This window comes from Equus quagga, chromosome 17 (assembly GCF_021613505.1).
Source record: "Equus quagga isolate Etosha38 chromosome 17, UCLA_HA_Equagga_1.0, whole genome shotgun sequence".
In the NCBI taxonomy this organism is placed as follows: Eukaryota; Metazoa; Chordata; class Mammalia; order Perissodactyla; family Equidae; genus Equus; species Equus quagga.
This window is the reverse complement of record NC_060283.1, coordinates 6,435,614-6,456,152: the sequence shown is the minus strand read 5'-3', so window position 1 is coordinate 6,456,152 and position 20,539 is coordinate 6,435,614. Positions and strand designations below refer to the sequence as shown.

The 20,539-nt window shown below is 56.2% G+C and overlaps 2 protein-coding genes across 8 annotated transcripts; one reads left to right on the top strand and one right to left on the bottom strand.

Annotated features, from left to right (window-relative positions):
• Nucleotides 1-11,450: 11,450 nt before the first annotated feature.
• Nucleotides 11,451-14,461, bottom strand: C17H11orf68 (chromosome 17 C11orf68 homolog). 4 transcript variants are annotated; one of them, XM_046644002.1, is made up of 2 exons: nucleotides 14,334-14,461; nucleotides 11,451-12,851 (listed from the first exon to the last, which is right to left on the bottom strand). In XM_046644002.1, exons 1-2 carry the CDS (start codon nucleotides 14,420-14,422, stop codon nucleotides 12,095-12,097), a joined length of 846 nt encoding a protein of 281 aa, XP_046499958.1. In that variant the 5' UTR covers nucleotides 14,423-14,461; the 3' UTR covers nucleotides 11,451-12,094. The 4 variants fall into 4 exon arrangements, with proteins under 4 accessions (XP_046499958.1, XP_046499957.1, XP_046499959.1 ...); XM_046644001.1 differs by lacking the exon at nucleotides 14,334-14,461 and adding an exon at nucleotides 13,547-13,676; XM_046644003.1 differs by lacking the exon at nucleotides 14,334-14,461 and adding an exon at nucleotides 13,142-13,274 and having other exon boundaries at nucleotides 11,451-12,854.
• Nucleotides 13,876-18,212, top strand: DRAP1 (DR1 associated protein 1). Of its 4 annotated transcripts, none has more exons than XM_046644006.1 (7): nucleotides 13,876-14,162; nucleotides 14,403-14,475; nucleotides 14,586-14,679; nucleotides 15,003-15,122; nucleotides 15,221-15,335; nucleotides 15,579-15,667; nucleotides 18,035-18,212. In XM_046644006.1, the coding sequence occupies exons 1-7, from the start codon at nucleotides 14,121-14,123 to the stop codon at nucleotides 18,195-18,197; spliced, it is 696 nt and encodes a 231-aa protein (XP_046499962.1). In that variant the 5' UTR covers nucleotides 13,876-14,120; the 3' UTR covers nucleotides 18,198-18,212. The 4 variants fall into 4 exon arrangements, with proteins under 4 accessions (XP_046499962.1, XP_046499963.1, XP_046499964.1 ...); XM_046644007.1 differs by having other exon boundaries at nucleotides 13,879-14,162; nucleotides 15,242-15,335; XM_046644008.1 differs by lacking the exon at nucleotides 18,035-18,212 and adding an exon at nucleotides 16,037-16,272 and having other exon boundaries at nucleotides 13,883-14,162.
• Nucleotides 18,213-20,539: the final 2,327 nt, after the last annotated feature.

Below are 20,539 nucleotides of genomic sequence, written 5' to 3'. Positions count from 1 at the left end.
CGCGCAAATACCACTCAATGTAATCGTGCTGCTCACAGGATAATTTGAGGAGCCATAACGAGTTTTAATTCAGAGCCTGGATAAGCAGTGAGCGCCTGCAGTGGGACACACTTGTCCTGTGGTCTGATAAACGCCATCGTCTTTAAATACTGTCACTGCCCTTCGGGGACTATATGGTCACCAGCTTTGTTTGGAGATTATGTCAAAGGTCTGTGTGACTGTGAGGCCAGGGCCAAAGGTCAACAACCAAAGGCCAAGAAGCCCGGAAGGTAGGTGCTATCATCATCCTTATTTTACAGATGGGGAAACTGAGGCTGAGAGGTGTTGAAATGCAGGCCACCTTGGCTCTGGGCTTCCAGTCCCAGAGCTACCATTTCTGTCTCTGTTGCCTGGGCGGGTCACCTTCCCTCTGAGTCCCAGGCTCAATGGGAATAATTGAGCCGCCCGCTGACCTCATGGGGCTGCATGGAATGAGGTCACAAATGTGAAAGTGCTTTGTAAGCTGTAAAGTGCTGTGCACTCAGAGGTGGTTACAGCCCCATGCCTCTCCCTTGCCTTTGTTCTCCATAATGCTTGTCTTTCTCTAAAAAGGAAAGAAACCAACAGCAGTTTACCAGAATGAGAAATAGAGGGGAGGGTGTGTGTGGGAGAGAGATTTCTGGTGACAGTGTGACATGTGGAAAATAACGTGTGTGCTGGAATCAGACAACTCTGGGTTCTGGGTTTGAATTCTGGTTAGGCTGCTCACCAGCTGTGTGACCTAGATGAAGCAGAAAATCTCCTGGAGCCTCTGTTTTCTCATCTGCAAAATGGAGACATAATGTTAACAACATCTCAGGGTTGTTGGGGAACAGAAATAAGATCATCGCACATGCTTAGCACAGCATGTAATAAGAACTTGACAAAGAGAAAATAAATACACATGTTAATAAAAAGCCTCGGGGTGGGGGCCCTTGAGGCTCTGGTCACATGCTAAGGCCCTCATGTAGTACACACGCACACAAGCATGCACACACACACACTAACTGGTATGTGAACTCTGGCTGAGCCTAAGCTGGATAGGTCAGAGGGACACAGGGGACCAGGTGGTGGCACATGTGAGGCCTGACATAGGTCAGCCTTGACTGCATCATCTGCCTGTTCCAGAAACACAACCCTGCCCGACTCCCTAAGCAGCCTGGGCAGTGACTGAGCGGGGGCTCAGGTCTCAGTGTGTGTGTGTGTGTGTGTGTGTGTGTGTGTGATTACAAGACTCTGAAAGTCCCTTCCCACTCTAACCGTCGCTGGAGCCACAAGGAGGTCCTTTCAGAGGCAGCACATTCCAAGCTCCTCAGTCACTGACTCCCGCCTCGTGGCTACAGAAACGTTCCTGGCCCCTGACCTCACCGGCTCCCGCCCTGGGAGGCCAGGAGACCACAGCGATTGCTTGCGGGAGTCTGGGGGCCCGGATGTCTGAGAGACCCTGGCTCTGTCGCTTGGCAGCTGTGTGAGCCTAGCTCAGTCACTTTCCCTTTCTGAGCCCTAGAGAATCCCCACCTCCTGGGGCTGCAGGGAGGCAAAAGGAGGCCATAGAAGAGTGTGCTTGGCACCCAGTAGGTGCTGTCAGTGCCCCCAGAGCGTTGGAGGTGATGTTTACATTTTTCAGTTCCCATTCACTTTTTAATTGAAGTTGACATATTTTTAAAATTGAAGTGAAATTCACATAACATGCAATTAACCATTTTAAAGCATACACTTCTGTGGAATTTTGTGCATTCATGATGTGTGCAACCACCACTTCTCTCTGGTTTTAAAACTTTTTTATCATCCCAGAAGAACACCCCATACCCATTAAGTAATCACTCCCAGCTCTTCCCTCCTCCTTTCCCCTGATAACCGCTAATCTGCTTTCTGTCTCTATGGACTCGCCTCTTCTGGGCGTTTCATAGAAATGGAATCAGCATTACGTGATTTTTTGTGTCTGGTTTCTTTCACTTAGCACAATGTTTTCCAGGCTCATCCACGTTGTAGCAGGTATCAATGCTTTGTTGCTTTTTAGAGCTGAATAATGTTCAGTTATATGTATACACCACAATTCAATTATTTATCCGTGAGTTGATGGGGTTTGTGATGTTTCCACTTTTTGGCTATTGTGAATAATGCTGCTATGGACATTTGTGAACAAGTTTTTGTGTGGACGTGTGTTTCCATTTTTCTTGTGTATGTACAGAAGAGTAGAATGCCTAGGTCACATGGTCACTCTGTTTGACCTTGTGAGGAACTGCCAGGCTGTTTTATAAAGTATTGTACCATTTTACATTCCTGCCAGCAGCGTATGAGTGGATGAGGGTTCTGATTTCTTCACATCTTCGCCAGCACATTATTTTCCATTTTTAATTTTAATTTTATTTTTTTGAGGAAGATTAGTCCTGAGCTGATGTCTGCCGCCAGTCCTCCTCTTTTTGCTGAGGAAGACTGGCCCTGAGCTGACATCCGTGCCCATCTTCCTCTACTTTATATGTGGGATGCCTACCACAGCATAGCTTGATGAGTCGTGCGTAGGTCCACACCCGGAATCCTGACAAACCCCGGGCCACCAAAGCAGAACATGTGAACTTAACCACTGCACCACTGGGCCGGCCCCTAGTTTCCATTATTTCTTTATTTCTTTATTTTAAGGTTCTTTTCATAATTGGTTTCTTCTTTTTTTTTTGAGGAAGATTAGCTCTGAGCTAACATCTACTGCCAATACTCCTCTTTTTGCTGAGGAAGACTGCACCCGGGATCCCATCCGGCAAACCCCAGGTCACAGAAGCGGAACATGCGAATTTAACCGCTGCACCACTGGGCCGGCCTCTATTTTCCATTTTTCAAATGAAAGACATCCTGGGTGTGAAGTGGTATCTCATTGTGTTTTGATTTGCATTTCCTTAATAACCGATCATGTTCCTAATGATCAATGAACATCTTTTCATATGCTTGTTGGCCATTTATATATATATGGTTTTTTTTTTGACAATTGTCTGGTCAAGTCCTTTACCCATTTGCCATTGGGCTGTTTGGTTTTTGTTGTTGTTGTTGAATTATATGAGATCTGTATATATTCTGGATCCCAAACTGTTATCAGATATATAATTTGCAGATGTTTTCTCCTTCTGTAGGTTATAATGTCCTTTGATGCACAAAGTTTTTAAAAATTTTTACGAAGTCCAATTTATCTATTTTTTCTTTTGTTGCTCATGCTTCCAGTGTCAAATGTAAGAATGCACTGCCAAATTCAAAGTCATGAACATTTACCCCTGTGTTTTCTTCTAATAGTTTTATCAGTGTCATTCTTATATTTAGGTTATTGACTAAACTGAAGTTTAATGTACATACAATAAAATGCATTCATCCAGAATGTTCGGCTCAATGACTGTTTACATGTGTGTAAACCCATGCTCCAGCCTCCCGCCCGGATCAAGACAGGGGACATTTCCAGCAGCTCAGAAGCCTCCTTGCGCCCCCTCCCAGTCACTACTCCCTACCCATAGGTAGCCACTGTTCTGACTTCTGGCATCAAAGATCCGTCTGGCCTGTTCTTGAACTTCATGTAAATGGGACTATGCGACCATGTAATTTGTACTCTTTTGGGTCTGGCTTCTTTTACTCAACATGTCTGAGGAATTTGTCTGCATTGTTGGGTGAAGCAGTAACTTGGTCTTTCCTATGGCTGAGTAGCATTCCATTGCATGAATATTCCACAGTCACTGGCTCCATTCTCCTGCTGGTGACACCGGGGACTCTTCCAGTTTGGGGCTATTCTGAATAGGGCTTAGTGAGCATTCATTTCTCTGGGCTGTGTGCCCAGGGATGGAATCGTTGGGCCATGGGGTACACACAGGTTTAACTTTAATTCATTCTCTCCAATAGTCCTCCAAAGTGGTTGTGGCACTTCGCATCCTACCAGCAATGGGTGAGAGTTCCGATCACCCCACACCTGGAGGTGACCTTTTGGTTCACATCCACAAGCCTTTCTTTCCCTTGGTCCTGGCCCCATCTCTCTCTCCTGGACCTTCTCCACAGCCTCCAGTTCAGCCCCCTCCTCTCCATTCCCACCCAGCAGCCTGAGGGGTTTAAAAAATCCTGACAATGTTCACAGAGGAATCTTTAAAAATTCTCACCGTTTCACCCTCAGACTTGGACCCTTCTGATCTGTGGCACCTTTTGAATTACTACAGCGGAGGGCGTGAGGCCTGGGAAGGGGGATGCTTGATGTACCCTATGTTCTTTTAGGTTGCATGTCAATTGTGGGGCTTGGAGGGCCAAGAGGGCAAATAGTGGCTCATCCTTATTGACTCTTATGAACCAGCCATGGTTCAAAGTAATTTGTTAGTCCTCACAACAATCCTGTAGAGATAGACAATAGTATTATACACATTTTACAGATTGGGGAATAGAGGCACAGAGAAATTAAGCAAGATGCTAAAAGCCACACAGCAAGGAAATAGTGGAGCCAGGATTTGAACCTAAGCAGTCAGTCTCCAGAGCCTGGCTCCTCACTGCCTTGTTAGTCTGTCCCTCAAAAGTGGCCTTAACAAGGCATTCAAGGTCCTTCCAGACCTGGGCCACCTGCTCAGGCTCCTCCCTCATCAGCACCCAGTTACTGTCTCTGCTCCAGGCTCACTGCTGGACTGAACTTCTCACCTTCGCACAGGCTGTTCCCTCTGTCCAGGATGCCCTTCCTCATCCCCTCACCTGGCCAGCTCACCCTCATCCTGCAGGTCTCAGTTTTCCCCTGCTTCCTCAGGAGGCCTTCAGTGAGTCCCTAACCTGGGTCAAACCCCTCATGCAATGCAGTCCCATAACACTATGCAGGGTATTACGGTTTTTTAAAAACCTGCTCAGAATAATTTTTAAAGATTTTGAGTTTGGGGGAAATTTTATACATATGTATAGTGTGGAGAAGAAATTATTTTGAAACTTGATTTTTATTTTTTGCTTTGCCTTATATTTTAAAAATTGCCATTGCATTTCTTTTTTGACTAGGTAGTATTTTGCCTCAAGATCTAGAAGTTTCGTAAGGGCATGCAGTGAAAAGCCCGTCTCTCTATTGTAAGCGGTTTCTTATGTATCTTCTTACCCAGAGGAGCCTGCTCCACATCCTGTTTTGCTCCTTCCTTTTCTGTTTTCTTATATCTTGGCAAACGTTTCACTGAGTAGATGGAGATTTGTCCCATTTCTTTAAAAATCTACTGCGTGGAGGTATATTTTACGTTCAAAAAACTTCACATTTTTTCAACGTAGTGGTCATGTGTTTGACCATTATGTACACCCACATAAGCACGTTCCAATCAAGATACAGGACACTTCCATCCGCCAGAAAGTCCTCTCCCACCCCTTTGCAGTCAACCCCCCTACCCGAGGACGTCACTTATCTCAGCTCTATTGCCACCGATCAATTTCGTCTCTTCTGGGATCTCACCTCAGCGCAATCATACAGTATGTCCCCTTTTGCGTCTGGCTTCTATCTCTCACCATTACGCCCGTGAGAGTCACCCAGGTTGTGTGTAGCAGTAGTGCACTCTTTTTGATTGTGAGTTGAGTCCCCTTGTGTGATGGACAAGTTTCTTTATCAATTCTTCTGAATTAACTGAATTAACAGTTGAATGGAGCCAGCTGTGGGGGACTAGGGACAATTAAAGACTTCGTCTTGGCCCTAAGGCGCTTACAGCCCAGAGAGATGACCAGACACTGAGGAAAACAGCGCCAGTGATAGGTAGAGGGTGCTGGGGGCAGGAGCTGGAGAGCACCCGGGGGTGTTATAGGAGCCCCTGGGAAGGAAGGATTCTTTTCCACTGGGATGGGCGGGGAGCTTCCAGGCAGAGGAGTATTTGAGGTTGGGGGAGACGTTTCTGGGGTTGGAGTCAGTGGGCACAAAGCCTGGGGGTGGGGGGACCTCAGTCCCTGTGGTCCAGGGCACGTGGTGGAAAGTGGGTTGGCAGCGGGCGCTGGAAGGGTGGGCTGAGTGAAGCCTAAGCCAGGGCCCTTGAATGCCAGGCTGAGGAGCTTGACTTGGGCTGGGGGCCAAGGGGACCCCTGAGTGGTGTTTGAACAGGGAAGTGACCTGTGCTCAGTTTACTGAGGCCGGAGTCTGAGGAGGAGGGAGCTGGAGTCCCTTTGGGCAGGTCTTCTGGGGCTGGCCAATCAGGCCCTGGGGGCAGAGGGAGAAGTTTGGGCTGCGAAGGGGATGGGGTGAGAGGGGGGCTGGGCTGCTGCTCCCAGGGCCTGCGTATCACCCTCTCCACTCCCCAGATGCCACTGAGCACCCCACCCCGCACGCTTCTCTGTCTGCTGTCCTTTGAGCCTCACAGCACCCTCCTCTGATGGCAGTCCTGTCCCCATGAGGCAGATGAGGACCCTGAGGCTCCCTCTCTGGGTATCCCCTCCCCTACCCCCAGCCAGTGTCCTCTCCAGCCCAGGGCATCCAGGAGAGGATCAAAGACATGGTCCCAGCCCTGGCTGCATCTTTGATTTGTTATGTGACCTCAGGCCAGTCCGTTTCTCTCTGGGAGCATCAGTTTCCCTTTCTTGCAGATTACATGCTGGAATCCCTAAAAGCAGAGGTTTCAGTGAAGATCTACCGGGGGGAGGGGCGGGGAGACCATTGGGCCGCCCACCCCTGCTCCAACCAGCACAGCTGGAGGAGGCAGTCTGGAGAACAACATGAGTTCTGGAGTCCCATGGTCTGGATTTACGTCCCAGCTCAGCCACTTCCCGGCTGTGTGACCTGGGCCATTCCTGTAACTTCTTCATGCCCCCATTTGTGAAAGGGATGTGACTGGCTGTACTTTCTTTTCAGGATTGTTGGGGAAATAAATGAGATAAGGTGTGTATGGTACTCAGCACAGGGACTGGCACAGTAAGAGATTCATAAATGTAGTAGAATTTTCTTGCCATTACGTTTTGTGCCATGTGGACCATTTCCTCTGAATGGAGGGCATCAAGGACTCTGCTATTGGTACCCAGGATGGCTCTGTCAGCTCAGCCCAGACCCTTAAGTTTCTTGGAGCAGACCCAGGCCCAGGGCAGTTGGGGCCTGTCACTGTCCTAGACCTGAGGCTTACCCCCACCCCCGGGCTTCTAGGTGCCAGCTCCTGCTCTGGGCCAGGAGGGCGATGAAGTGTTCATCCTGGGATGAAAGGCTGGCGGGCCTGGGCTGGGCCAATAAACAACCCCACCCTCGCTGGGAGGACCTCCGGGCACCGTGTAAACTGAGTCATGGGGGGCGAGGGGGTGAGTCATGGAGCCTGTGAGTGGGAGCCAGATGCGGCAGAGCTGGCCTGTGTGGGGCCCTTGGCTATGCCTCACGGAGCCACAACTCTCAGCTCCCCTCCAACCCCAGGCAGGCCCCTGGCCAGGGCAGAGGGAGCAGGGCCGGCCCAGGCTTGCTGAGGGGCAGGGGCGTGGAGGCTGGACTCCCAGTGTGCATGCGTGTGCCTGTGTGTGCGTGCGCGAGTGTGTGTGCAGTGTTGGGAGGGGGGTTGGCAGACAGGAAAGAGAAGCTCTGACTCGGGAGGGAGGAAAGGATTGGGGTTTGGAAGGAAGTCAAAGCCCTGGAGAGGAAGATTTTGGCGGGAATGCTTCACTGCCCTCTCCTGGCCTCTGTGGGTTCCAAGGATTCCACTTCCACCCCCTCCTCCCCAAACCAATTTAGACTTCACCCCAGGGAGGCCTCTGCCGCCAGGGGCCAGAGCTGCTCAGGGACCAGGGATGAGCTCCCTGCCACAGCAGTGCATGCAAGCGGTCTTGGGAGTTGTGGAGGCTGCTGGAGCAGTTCTAGCCTTGACCGTGGCCAACTTAACCTCTTTCTGCTGCCATTGCCTCCTCAGGAACATGAGTGCTGTGAGGACCAAAATGAGTTAATGCATATGAACTGCTTAGAGTAGAGCCTGGCGCGGAGTAGGTCTGTGTACAGGTTTGCTCTTACTGAATTCAGTTTTCTCATCTAAAAATTGGGTGATGGGAGCACGCCTGAGGTGCCCCGTGTCCAGCGGTCTCTGGTTCCAGTCTCCGGAGTTGTTCCCTGGGAAGCTGCCCTCGATGTCCTGCCACCCTGCCCGACTCGATGCCTCTGTCCAGCCTTGGGGGTTTCATGCCCTGCCAGGAGGCTGGGAATCGGGGGAAGATTTGGTGGTTTTTCTGGGCCGGTGCCTTCAGGTTACTCCTCGGTGTCTGGGGGACGCACGTCAGAGCAGTGGGGAGTTTCCCTCCGAGGATGAATCAGCCGTGTGACCCAAGGCTCGTCCCTGCCAGGGCCCCTCCCATCTGGCGGGAGTAGGGTGCAGTTGCCCTGCTGGGAAAATCCCCAAAAGCTCGCCAAAGCCCCGCCAGCCGGCCAAAGCTTTCTCCTGACTTCGCTGTTTCCTGCCCTCCCTGTTCAGCCCCGAGCCCCAGCTGGAATCAGGGGTCGTCAGGCAGAGACTCTCCAGACTCCCCAGGAAGCCCCTGCCGAGCCCCCCCCCCCCCGGTTTGGGGGTTTGCAGCGCACACAAGTGGGAGGAGGTGTTGGAGGGGGTGTCTCCCGTCTCCTTTCCCCAGCCTCAGTCACCCTTCCTGTGGTTTTACAAAAGGGAGCAGAGCACAGGGGCTTGTCCAGACTACCCAGCCCAGCCCACCCTGCGCCAGGGCTGCATCCTTACTCCCGTGTGAGAAGGGCCCAGCCAGACAGGGGAGAATCCCCTGCTAGCCGGGGGAGGGGGTGGGTCTTGGGGAGCCTTTGGCCTGGCGGGGGAGCAGTCCCCCCCATAGGCCTGGGAGATCCTTCCAGTCCAGGTAGGCTTAGTCACTGTACTCTCTGAGCCTCAGTTTCTCCATCAGTAAAATGGGAATCTTAGTCTTGGCCCAGCCTCTCTCGTAGGCAGTTGGACCCAACCTGTGTGCTTTACAGATCAGATCCTAAGTCCTTGCTGGGTCTCACCTATCTTTGCAGCTCCCCACCCCAACAACACCTTCATGCAGGGTGAGCTCAATAAGGCATCAGGTACTCTGGAGTCAGAGAACCTGGATTTAAATTTTGGCTCTGCCACTTATAGCTTTGTACTCTTAAACCAATTACTAAGCTTCTTTAGGCCTCAGTTTTGTCTTCTGCAAGTGGCAATAACAGAGTCAGGTGAGGCTTAGCTGAGATAATGTAGGTGAGCACCTAGCGCAGTGCCTGGCTCTGGTCATGAACAGAAGGAGGAGAGTGAGGCCCAGGGACAGAGTGACTTTCATTCAGTCACTCGTTTCTTCAATAACATTGATTTATCACTCATGCTAGGCCAGGTCCTTTGCTGGAAGCTGAGGACACCTGGAGGATAAAGCACAGCCCTGTCCTTGAGGGGCCCCAGATACACAGATGAGAGCCATAGGTGGGTGGGTGTTACGGGAGCCTAGGGGGAGGATGGATGGGGAGGAACCTCTGAGAGGATGACACCTGAGCCGGTGCGTCTGAGACGTGGAGTCAGCCGGGTGAGGGTCAGGCACACCAAGCAGAGGCAACAGCATGAGCAAAGGCACGAAAGTGACAAAGGCCAGCATGCGTGCAAGAAAACCACAGGCAGGTCCTGATTCTGGAACAAGAAGTGTGAAGCAGGGAGTGGAGGAGATGGGGCCCGAAGGACTGGCAGGGCCTGGATTTGAGCATTCATTCATTCGTTCATTCATTTAATAGCGTACGGAGAAGTGGCTCCAGCCAAGCACTGTGCCGGGCTCTGGCGACAGGGCTGAGATCCAGACATTGTTCCTGTCTTCACTGAGCCCACATGGGCATGTGGCTCAGGGGCCAGCGGGAGACAGACATGGATCAAACATTCACGTAAGTAATCTCCCATCCTTGCTGCACAGCAGGTGTTCAGGCAGAAGGAATGGCCTGAGGCCCAGGGCTGCGTGCCAGGGGGTGAAGGAAGTGCCAGTTGCCTCCCTTGGGGCGATCATGGGCAGAAAGGGGCGCCTGCGGGAAGCCGGGGCAGTTAGGGGGGTGGGCTGGGTGGTGGCCAGCTCAGGAGTGTGGACTCTATGGCAGGCTGTGGGGAGCCACAGAAGGCTTTGAGTAGGAGAGGGGCACAGGCAGCTCCACAGGAGAGCTGACTGTGGGGGGACGAGGGTAGGGGGAGGAAGTGGGAACGGAACGGCGCAGGGCACGCAAGGGCAATGGTCTAGGAGAGAGACAGTGAACGGGCTAAAGCAGGGCCCTGAGGCTGGAGAAGGGATGAGCGTGTGAAATGTTTAGCTATGGAAGCACCAGGTGGTGTTGATAGCACTTGGACATCTTTGGGGGACCCATGAGGGCCTGGCCATGGCCCCCCCCAAGCCTTGGTCCACTATGGTCAAGCGCAGAGCAGAGGTGAGGGAGGCAGGGCACCAGGCTCCAGGAGGAGACCACCCATCTCTGGGGACTTCCCAGGGCTGGGCCTAGGGGGACTCAGTCCTGGGGAAGCTTGGGGTGGGGAGGAAGCTGGGGAGGGGGCTGAGGCAGCATCTCATGACTCACCCACTTCCACCCAGTCAGCCCATTGGCATCTCCGCTCCCCTGCTCCAAATTCCAATTTGGTGAGGCTGCTGGAGGATGAGTCAGCTCCAGCGCGGCACGAGAGCAGCATCCCAAGGGGCTCCCTGCCAGACACCCTGGCCTCCAATCAAGGCCAGGGCCAGCCGCGGGGTCAGGGGGTGCCGAGCCAGGCTCTGAGGCTGCAGTAGCCTCAGCAGAGCAGGGTGACCCAGTGAGATCACGTGAGGGAACGTGCCTGGTGGGTTGTAAAGAGCTCCCTGTGGGTGAGGCCAAGGACCACACTCTGCCTGAGGAGGCAGGGACCGGGGGCAAGTCCCAGCTCTGCCTGACTCACTGCACGACCCTGAGAGAATTCCCTTCCCCTCTTGGCCTCAATCTCCTGGACCACAGAATGGGACCAACATCTCCTTCTAAACAGGTTGTGATTAAATAGTGCATATGTAAGTGCTTTGCAAACTGTCCTGTGTCCCCTGTGATGGTCAGGGTGGTAGGAAAGGTGAGTAAAAACAGGAGGGCTTCCAGGGCCACTTATGGTTGTGCAGGTTGTTCACTGCACAAGGATGTCCAGCCTAGGTTGCTGAGATCCAGCCCATCCTCTGCACACCCAGACCACGTGCCCTGGCATAGAATCGCCAGGACCAAGCGGGTATTTTTCTCTAATGGGCACCAACACACCCGGTGGGTTAGTAGTGACCCCTTGGATGTTGCTGGGCCAAGCTCCTGGATTTATGGGAAATCACTGAGAAACGGATTCTGATTCTTGAGAGGGAGGGAAACAGGGCTGGCTTCGCAGAGGCTCTCAGCTAAGTTCCCAGTCTTGGCAGGGAGGAGTATCTTATCACCGGGGGCAGTTAGCGGGGGCCCAGTCAGAGCAGAGGGGCCGTCTCTCCTGGCCCTGCCTCTCTCCAGCAACCAAAGCAAGTGACCATCAAGACAGTAGTTTAAAAAACACTCAAGACACAGACCCAAGCTGGGTTTTATTGAAATGCCAGGAACAGGCACATGACAAGGGAGTGAAGGAAGGGAGGAAGGTGGTTCAGGCTGTGAGGGGGCAGGGAGGGACAGGCCCCATGTCCATGGCCCTGGCATCCTCTCTCTTTGCCAGGGGCTGAGTGAGCACAATCATGCCCTCAGGAAAATGGCATGCTCAGGCCCGCAGGGCCTCTGCCCCTGGACTGCGAAGGCTCCAAGCAGAGGGACTGGAAGCACTAAGTTTTCTCTCTTGTGAGGGAGGAAGAGAAGGGGAGGATGCAGAAGGGGGGAGGTACAGCCAGGGATGAGGGCGGCCAAGGGAGGCTCTCCTCCTGGCTGTCTGCACCCAGCCTGTGGTCCTGGATGGCAGAGGGGAGCAGCAGCGAAGACAGAGGCTGAGGGTCCGGCCCTCAGGGAGCCAGCGCCTCCAGCCGGTGGGGACTTGAGTCAGCCCTGAACAGAGGGCAGAAGTTCAAGGGGATTGAAGATGCAGGCAGTTCCCGAGTGACCTGGGCCCCAAAGGTGGGGGACTTGGCCTCCTTGGGACAAGGAAGACGGGAGGATCCATCCCTGGCAGGAAGGGCAGAGAGTGGTCTCCCTCACTTGGCCCCACTAGGTCAGTTCCACATTGTTGGCACGGTCCAGCACACGAGAGCCGCGGGCACTGCCCCCTAGCTGGAAACGGCTCTCATAGAGCGTGGGGCAGAGGTGCCAGCGGTTGGCCCGGTAGATGCCCAGGTAGGTGTAGACGTCAGGCTTGTAGGTGAGCAGGCACTTAATGCCCGCTGCACGGATGGCTGCATCGGCCTCCAGTACACCCAAGCGGTCCGTGAAGTCATCTGTGTAAACACAGATGACCTGGCGCCCACCCTCCCTGGCCCGTGGGCTCACCTTGGCCACCTGCAGCCGGCCCTCAACCACGGCCCGAGCAATGCCAGCCCAGGCGTGGTCCAGCTTGAAGCCAGGTGTCAGGTGCATCAGCCACTTGCCCGAGAGCACGTGGTGGGTGATGGCCAGCTGGCGCAGGGTACCCGGTGTGACAGGCCGCCCGCTGGTCTGCAGAGCTTCCCAAGCTGCCTGCAGGCCCTGCACGTCGCCCGAGTTGGGGATATAGCCCTGCCCATATGCTGCAATCCAGCCCACGGGCTCCGAGTTGGGCGAGCCGGGGTCGCCATAGCGGGTAACTTGGGATGGCGGGTACTTGGCCAACCAGGCATCCAGCTCCGAGGCAGGTGTAGTGCGGGCATCAAACACCAACCAGGGGTCCATGTCAGCTGCCATGGCCTCCGCGGCCAGGTGCTCAGCAGTGAAGCCATCCTCGCGGCCGCCTGGGGAGTCCTCCTCCTCCAGCTCCTCACCTGGCTCCATCCTGCTATGAGGGAACCGAATTAGGGCAGGTCCAAGGCACATCCACAGCTTGCTGGGCCCTAGCGGGTGCCGGGCACTAAACTAATCTGTGTGGCAGTGGGCAAGACGGAATGTTGCCATTCCTCTGTTGCTTCATCTTTAAAATGGCTAGCAGCTGTTCCTGCCTCGTAGCGCCGTTGACAATTAAATGCCTGAGGTGGAACAGGTGCTACGTAAGGGTCGTTGCTAACGTTATTCCTACTCTCCCTGACTTACAGACAGGAAACTGAAGCTCACAGAGATGGGACTTACCCAAGGTCACACCTGCAGTGAGTGACAGGGCCGTAACGTGCATTCAGGTGCGGGAGCCGCCGGCCCAGCCACACCTCCCGGCCCTGCCAGTCACTGGGTCCGCAAGCGTCGGCATTTAATGGAGGGAGGCAACGAGGCGCACGGTCGCGCAGCACTGGGGCAGGCCCTGCAGGGCCCGGCCTCCCGGGCGGGCGTCATCGGGCCCACTCAAAACCCAGGACACTGAGGCCCAGAGAGGGCTGTGACGGGTCCGGGGCCAGTGGGGCGGTGCCCGGACTCGAACCCGGGCTCGTGGGAGCCTGCGGGAGGGCCAGCCTCCGGCCCGCCGCGCCCGCCGCCATTAGCGCCCACGGCCCGAGCGGCGCCCCCGCCCGGCCCTGCCCGCTCCCGCCGCCCAGCCGTCACCTCCGGCCTTCGCTGCGCTCGGCGCCAGCCCAGCCCCGGGCCCGGCTCCGCTCCTGCCGGGGCTCCGCGCCGCCGCCGCCGCGCCCCGCCCCCGCCACGGCTGCCGCCGCCGCCGCCATCTTAGCGCCTCGCCGCCTCAACAACAACTTTATAGACAAGCGCAGCGCGGGGCGGGGCCCCCGGGCCGGATCGGCCGCGCCGCGGGGCGGGGCCGGCGAGGGAAGGGGCGGGGCAGGGCGGGGCTGACCCCGGGGCGGGGCCTTTGGGGAACTCGGGGAGGGGCGGGCCTGCGGGGGCGGGGCTAACGTCCGCTCCTCGGGCCTTGGGGGCGGGCGGGAGTGGCGGTCCTGTCCCGGGCCGACGCGCACCGCCCGGGAGGCTCGAAGGGGAGGGCACTCGGGCCGTGCGGGCGGCGTCCTGACTGGCGGCGCTAGGACCCCGTGGGGAGCGGCGGGGGCGGAGCGGGCGGCGCCAGGACCCGGGGGAACCGCGGCGGGCGGGCGGCGAGCAGGCCCGGGGGCCGGGAGGCTGCGGGCGGCGGCGCTGGGCCCGGCGCGGCGAAAGGGTCCCCGAGATGCCGAGCAAGAAGAAGAAGTACAACGCCCGGTTCCCGCCGGTGAGCACGTGGCCGGGCCCGGGAGGAGCCGCCCGGCCCTACGGGAGGCTGGGGCCCAGGCCCCGCTGGGGGGGCGGGCGCTTCGCGGTGTTCGGGGGCCCGGACGCCCCGCCCCCTTCCGTGCCCTCTCGGCGTCCGTGCCCCCCGCCCCCTTCCCCCCGGGATACCCGCCTTGTTCTCCCCCAGCGCCCCTTTCTGGGATGGAGGCCACGGGGTCCGAGCTCTCTGCCCCATTCCCAGGCGCGGATCAAGAAGATCATGCAGACGGACGAAGAGATTGGGAAGGTGGCGGCGGCTGTGCCTGTCATCATCTGTATCCTGTCGGGGGCTGGTCAGGTTGAGGGCCGTGGAGGAGGGAGGCAGCCTGGGGTCGCTTGTGTGGGCTGGGGACCCCCTACCTGCGTTCTCCTTGACACCTCTCAGCCCGGGCGCTCGAGCTATTCCTGGAGTCGCTATTGAAGAAGGCCTGCCAGGTGACCCAGTCCCGAAATGCTAAGACCATGACCACATCCCACCTGTGAGTGTTTGCCGAGCTGGGAGGGCTGGGAGGGCTGGGTGAGGCCCCGCCCCAGAAGTTCACACACTTAGAGGAGGCAGTGTCCTGATAGTGAGGGGGGCAGGAGGCTGCTGGGAGACCAGCAAGGCCTCAGAAACTGGTGGGTTTGAACTCGGGGAGGAGGGGGTGGGTGTTCCAGCAAAGCGAGGAGGTTGGGTGCCAGAGGTGGCGTGGAGGTTTTCCAGGCTCCATTCTCCTGACATCCAGAGCCTCTTACTGTCCCTTGCTGAGGGCCCAGACATCTGGGCCCCACCTGAGTGCCGTCCCCTCCCCATCTCTTCCAGGAAGCAGTGCATTGAGCTGGAGCAGCAGTTTGACTTCTTGAAGGATTTGGTGGCTTCCGTCCCTGACATGCAGGGGGATGGGGAAGACAACCACGTGGATGGGGACAAGGGTGCCCGCAGGTGGGGCACCAGGGCCAGTGTCCAGGTGGAGAAGGCCAAGGCCACTGGGGTTGGGGGTGGCTGGGGGGTGGCGAAGGAGGGGAGTGACCTCTGGACAGATGGACTCTACCTTCCCGAAGGGGCCGGAAGTCTGGCAGCGGTGGTCGGAAGAACGGTGGGATGGGAAGCAAAGGCAAGGACAAGAAGCTGTCAGGGACAGACTCGGAGCAGGAGGTTAGTGAGGCCCCTAGCCCTCGGTTCTGTCCTGTGGGGTGCAGAGGGCAGGCTTGTGTCAGGCCAAGCTGGCTGCAGCCTTGGTCCCATCCTCACCTGTGATGTCTTTGTACCTCGCTTTCGTTGTTTGTGAATTGGGGTGATGGAGGTCTTCATCCTGCCTCTGCTATTCCCAGAGGTCTAGGCTTTTCACTGATGGGCCCGTGCCTTTCTTGTCACCTCTGACCCCTACCTTGCTCCTAGGATGAGTCTGAGGACACAGACACCGACGGGGAAGAGGAGACACCGCAGGCTGCACCCCAGGCCAGCCACCCCCCTGCCCACTTTCAGAGGTAAGCAGCTTGGTGGTGCCAGGAAAGGGCCAGCAGACTCCCCAAGGCTGACTTGTCCCTCCCGGCCTCCATGGCCTCTGGGTTCTGTTGGTTGTGGCGGATTTGGGGCATGGGATGGGAGAAACTGGGGAGGGCTTAAAGACAGAAGACTGTGTTCTCAGAAGGTCCCTTCTACCCCTGGGTGGGGCAATGGATGCGGCCTGGGCAGGGGCTGTGTGACCTGCTCTGGGCCCTTCCATTCTCTGGGCTTGGCTTCCTGTTGGTACCGAGGGCTGTGGGCTCCATGCTGCCTATGGGGGTGGGGGGGGTGGCTCAGTGGGCAGGAATGGGCAGTGGCCTGACCTTCCTCTCCTGCCTTCTGCCCTGCAGCCCCCCGACACCCTTCATTCCCTTTGCCTCAACTCTGCCTCTGCCCCCAGCGCCCCCGGGCCCCTCAGCACCTGATGCAGAGGATGAAGAAGATTATGACTCCTAGCGCCCTCTGCCCCCCAGGCCACACCCCCTTTTAGTTGGTTTTAGTTGCTCTGGGGGGAGGAGAGAAAATAGAATTGTTCTTAAATTTATTAAAAAAATAATAATAAAAGGGAATGCCAGTGTCTGTCCCAGCCTCTGTCCAGGGCTTTGTGGCCACCTTGCCATGTATCTACCTGCCTTCCCCACACTGAGCTGGGGCCAGGAGTGGTGGTGGGCCAAGCAGCCACTGAGTGAAGGGAGGGGCTGGAGGCCACAGTTCTGCCAGGGCAGGACCAGGGGTGCTGATAGAAGGAAGGTGGGCAGAGTGGTGGAGGGCCTGAGCCAGCAGGTCCCGGTTATGCTGGGAGACAACCTGTGTCATTGTGTTCTGTGACCGTGGGCAGGTTCCTAGCCTTCTCTGAGCAGCCTCCTCTTGTCTTTCTGATGAAGACCATTCTGCCCACGTTGGGCTGATGCAAAGGGACAGATGGGACAGGTAACAGGAACAGATCTTGAAGACTAGAACTCGGGCCAGGTGCCATGAAGGGCATGTGCGAAGGGGCATTGGAAGCAGAGGTAGGCGGGATTGTAGAGGGCCTCAAAAGCCAGCTTGTGAGAGGGCAGTGACACAGCTGGTCACTCCACACCCATTTCTGAGCAGACCCCAGAGCTGCGGTGTCCACAAGGCAGACGTGTCTTCAGGGAGCAGTGGCGGTGAGGCTGGGCAGGCAACACGGACAGCAGGGGCCAGACTTGAGTCTGTTGGCAGTAGGCTCAAGAGTGCTGCTGACTGACGGGATGCGGGGCCGAGAGGGAGGGAATCCTCAAGGACTCCCGGGTTTCTTTCTGCAGCTCCTTGGGCAGAGGTGGGGGCCCTTTTCCGGCTGGGGGGACACAGGCGGAAGGGCAGGACTGAGAAGGTCACAGGTCTGGCTGTGGTGAATTTCAGGAGAGGTGTGGAGTGGGCACTTGCGTGTAGAGACAGATGTGTGAACCTTGAGAGTAGGTGACCTTGCCCAGGGGAGAGAGCAGGGGACTGCCGTGGACCATAAAGGAGACTGAAGAACGGCCAGACCCAGGGCCCCAGGGCCACTGGTGGTGCCCCCCGGGGTGTCTGGGACGAGAGAGTTCAGCTGTGGAACGTGTGGCACCTCGTGGGCTTTAGGGCAGCCTTCGCCAGAACAGCTTCAGGTGGTGGCTATTGACAGGCGGGGAGGGCGGAGGTGAGAAACCCTGAGGTGAGCGGAAGTGCGCTCAGAGCCGCGAAGTGGAGGCGAGGGAGCAGCGGCTCAGAGTGGCTCAGAGTGAGGATGAAGGAAGGCTTCGTGTTTGTTTTTTAAGATGGCAGGAATCAAAGCTTGTAACGAAGGAGGGACAGAAGTGGGCAACTGATGGAGTGAGGTGAGGTTGCCTGAAGCCAGCCCCACCCTGAGGGCCGCGAGTGGGTTTTCCTGGGGGAGATTCAGGTACTCAGTTTTCCTTTGATGGGGTCTGGCTTCTCTGTGAACTAGGAGGTGGGCTGGCAGGCATGGGTGGGCCCTGGAGCCTGGAGCACGTGGGTCCTATCTGCCTCCCCTCCATGCCCCCTCTGGCTGTGGTGCCCCTGCCTTTTGGGGAATCATGTCTCCTCTGCTCAACCTGTGGCGTGGGCAGCTGACCCCACTCCCTGGGGTTGATGGGCCAGAACATGGTATCAGCCTGGCCAGTCACAGCACTGCCCGCTGTGGTCACCCTAGCTGACCAATGGGCCAACCCGGCTGAGCCCTGGGACTTCAGGTGCGATCTCTGGGGAGGGGTTTTGACAAGATCCCTGGCTTTCCCGTGGCCTGGGCAGCAGCAGAGGACCTCTCAGGAGTCCAAGTGAGGATGATGGTGGCCACGCTGGGGTAGCAAAGCTGGCGGGATCTTGGCCAGGTGCAGTGGAGGCCACATCCCGCCCCGAGGCGTGATCCTGATGGCGAACAAAGCCAGCACAGCAGAGCCGGGGGCCTCAGAGGCCCAGATTTCTGGTGACATCGGAACACCTGGACCTGGTCTTACCAGAAGCCTGTACGCCTTGGACTTCTTGGTCATGTGAGCCAATAAACACCTTTCCCCAAGAAGCCAGTTGGGTTTCTGTCACTGGTCACTGAGGAGCTCTGGCTGACAGGGACCGTGAATGGGAGGGCTTCCTGTCGGCCCAGGAGTGAGAGCGGTTTTCTTTAGCAGCAAGTTGGGCACAGTCCCAGGGAAGGGGGCCACCTGGCTCCACGGAGCTGAGGGTGTGCTGAGTGGGGGTGAGGAGTGGGAGAGGGAGAGGCCCTGGGAGCCAGTGGCTGGGGTCTGTCCAAAGGGTGACATCCTGAACTGGGAGGGTTCAGAGAGACAAAGCTGGGTGACGACTGGGGAAGGCCAGGAGGCTGGGGTGCAGGGAGCAGTCCCCTTCAGCTAGGCAGAGGCTCGCGAGGCAGAGGTGGGGGTGGGACATGCCCTGGAGGCCCTGGCCGGAGCCTCTGCACTCTTGGCCCACTGGTTCAGCCTCGGCAGAGTGCTTACAAGTGGAACCTCTGGAGCCAGACCCCGGGTTCAAATCCTAGCTTCTGCACGTATGGACCTCAGACAAGTTCTGTAGCTTCTCTGTGTCTCAGTTTCTTCATCTGTAAATAGGGCTAGTTATTACTCGTGTTAGTTATACATGCTACGCTGTATGTACTAGTTGTACCTTAGGGCAAAGGGCTGATGTAAAACTCAAATTGTGTAGGCTCAAGTACAATGGAAGTTTCTTTCTTGCTCACAAAAAGTTTATAATGGGACTCATCTGATCAGTGGGTGGCGCTTCTACAAGAGGGACCTCAGGCGCCAGGCTCCTTGCATCTTGTGGCCCCACTATCCTCAGCCCATGACTTTCAAGGTCACTGAGGAGGGGGAAAGCTCAGAGCATGTGGAGGTTTTTCTGGGCCAGGACTGCAAGTGGCCCCATTGTCTTTGTTCACCTCCTACTGGAACCGTCACAGGTTCCCCCTGAGGGATGCTGGGGAAGGTGGCCTAGCCAACCTGGAGGACCGACCAGCCAGTTTCAGCCATGGGACCTCACAGCCTGTTAGGAAGGGCCTGATGCAGCATCTGATGAGTGGTAAGGGTGCAGCCTCCTGAGTCAGAGGGCAGGGGCCCTGGGGAGACAGTGCTCCTTGCTGGGCCAGGCCACTGGGTGCCTCCTAGGAGTCAGGAAAGATGGCTCTGCCCTGCCTGCGGGCACCCCATCTTCAGAGCTCTACCTGGGCACCAGATGGTTTTCTTTCTTCTCTATCCATTGGGGAGCCTTGAGCCTTGGGCCAGGTCCTATCTGAATGCCTCAGTTGTACCCTGGGGTGTTAGTGTGACCAGTGGGTGGAATGGGAAGCAGCTTCTGAAACCAGCATAGCAGCCAGAGACCGAGACCCTCGGGTGAAGGGTATGGGCCCACCCATCCCTGCCAAGTGAAGAGTGTCCCTCCACAGCCCACCTAAGGATTCCTTCAGCAAACTCTTCTTGAGCAGCCGGCATTGCCGCTCACCAGGGAAATGAGTTGCAGTCATCCTCCAGAAGCCTGAAACAAAAAAGTCTGGTACTGTCAAGTGCTGGGGAGGAGGTGGCAACGCCAGACCTCGCTCAGTGCTGGGGGAATGTCGGTTGGTGCACCACCCTAGAAAGCAGCGTGGCCGTTTCTCACTGAGTCTGTGAACACGTACTGCCCTGTGACCCAGCAGTGCGCCTCCTAGGCGTCCGTCCACCAGAAGACACGTCCAAGAATGTCCACAGCCTCCAATGGGAAACCCTCCGAACTCCTATCAACGAGAGCACGAATAAATGGTAAGATATCGTAAAATAGAAGAATAAAAAAGCACAAACCACGGTTACGTGCAGCATCACGGGTGAATCTTGTAGACATTGTGTTGAGCAAAAGAAACCAAACACAGAGTGCGCACTATGACGTAATTCATCTAAATCAAGTTCAGGGATAGGTGAAACTGATTGATAGTGCTGGAAGTCTTTCTAGTGGTTCCCTCAGGGGGTGAGGGCTGTCTTCTGGAAGTGTTCCACAGCTTGAACTGGGTGGGGGTTCTATATAAAAATATATTAAGCTGTGCACTTAAGATGCATGCACTGTTATGATAGCCTCATAAAAATTGTATTTATTTTATCCATCTATCTATTGAGAACCTATTGCACACCAAACACTATTCCAGGTAGTGGTGATTACATGAACAAAATGTTCCTGGAGTTTGTTTCTAACGCGGAGAGACAGACAATAAAGAAGATAAATGGTATGTTGGATGGTGATGCGTGCTCGGGGAGAAGAAAGGACGATTAGGGAGGAGTGGGGAGTCCCAGGGCAGAGGGCGGCCCCAGACATTCTATATGGGGTTCAGGGGAGGCTCTGATAAGGGGAGATTTGAGTAG

Bases quoted from the DNA above. Each gene is read 5' to 3' on its own strand.
- C17H11orf68 (XM_046644001.1), bottom strand. From the start codon at position 13,665: ATGGCGGCGGCGGCGGCAGCCGTGGCGGGGGCGGGGCGCGGCGGCGGC. The intron at 12,852-13,546 runs GTGACGGCTGGG...CCCTCATAGCAG, and splicing joins GAGCGCAGCGAAGGCCGGAG to GATGGAGCCAGGTGAGGAGC.
- DRAP1 (XM_046644006.1), top strand. From the start codon at position 14,121: ATGCCGAGCAAGAAGAAGAAGTACAACGCCCGGTTCCCGCCG. The intron at 14,476-14,585 runs GTATCCTGTCGG...GACACCTCTCAG, and splicing joins GGCTGTGCCTGTCATCATCT to CCCGGGCGCTCGAGCTATTC. The intron at 14,680-15,002 runs GTGAGTGTTTGC...CATCTCTTCCAG, and splicing joins ACCATGACCACATCCCACCT to GAAGCAGTGCATTGAGCTGG.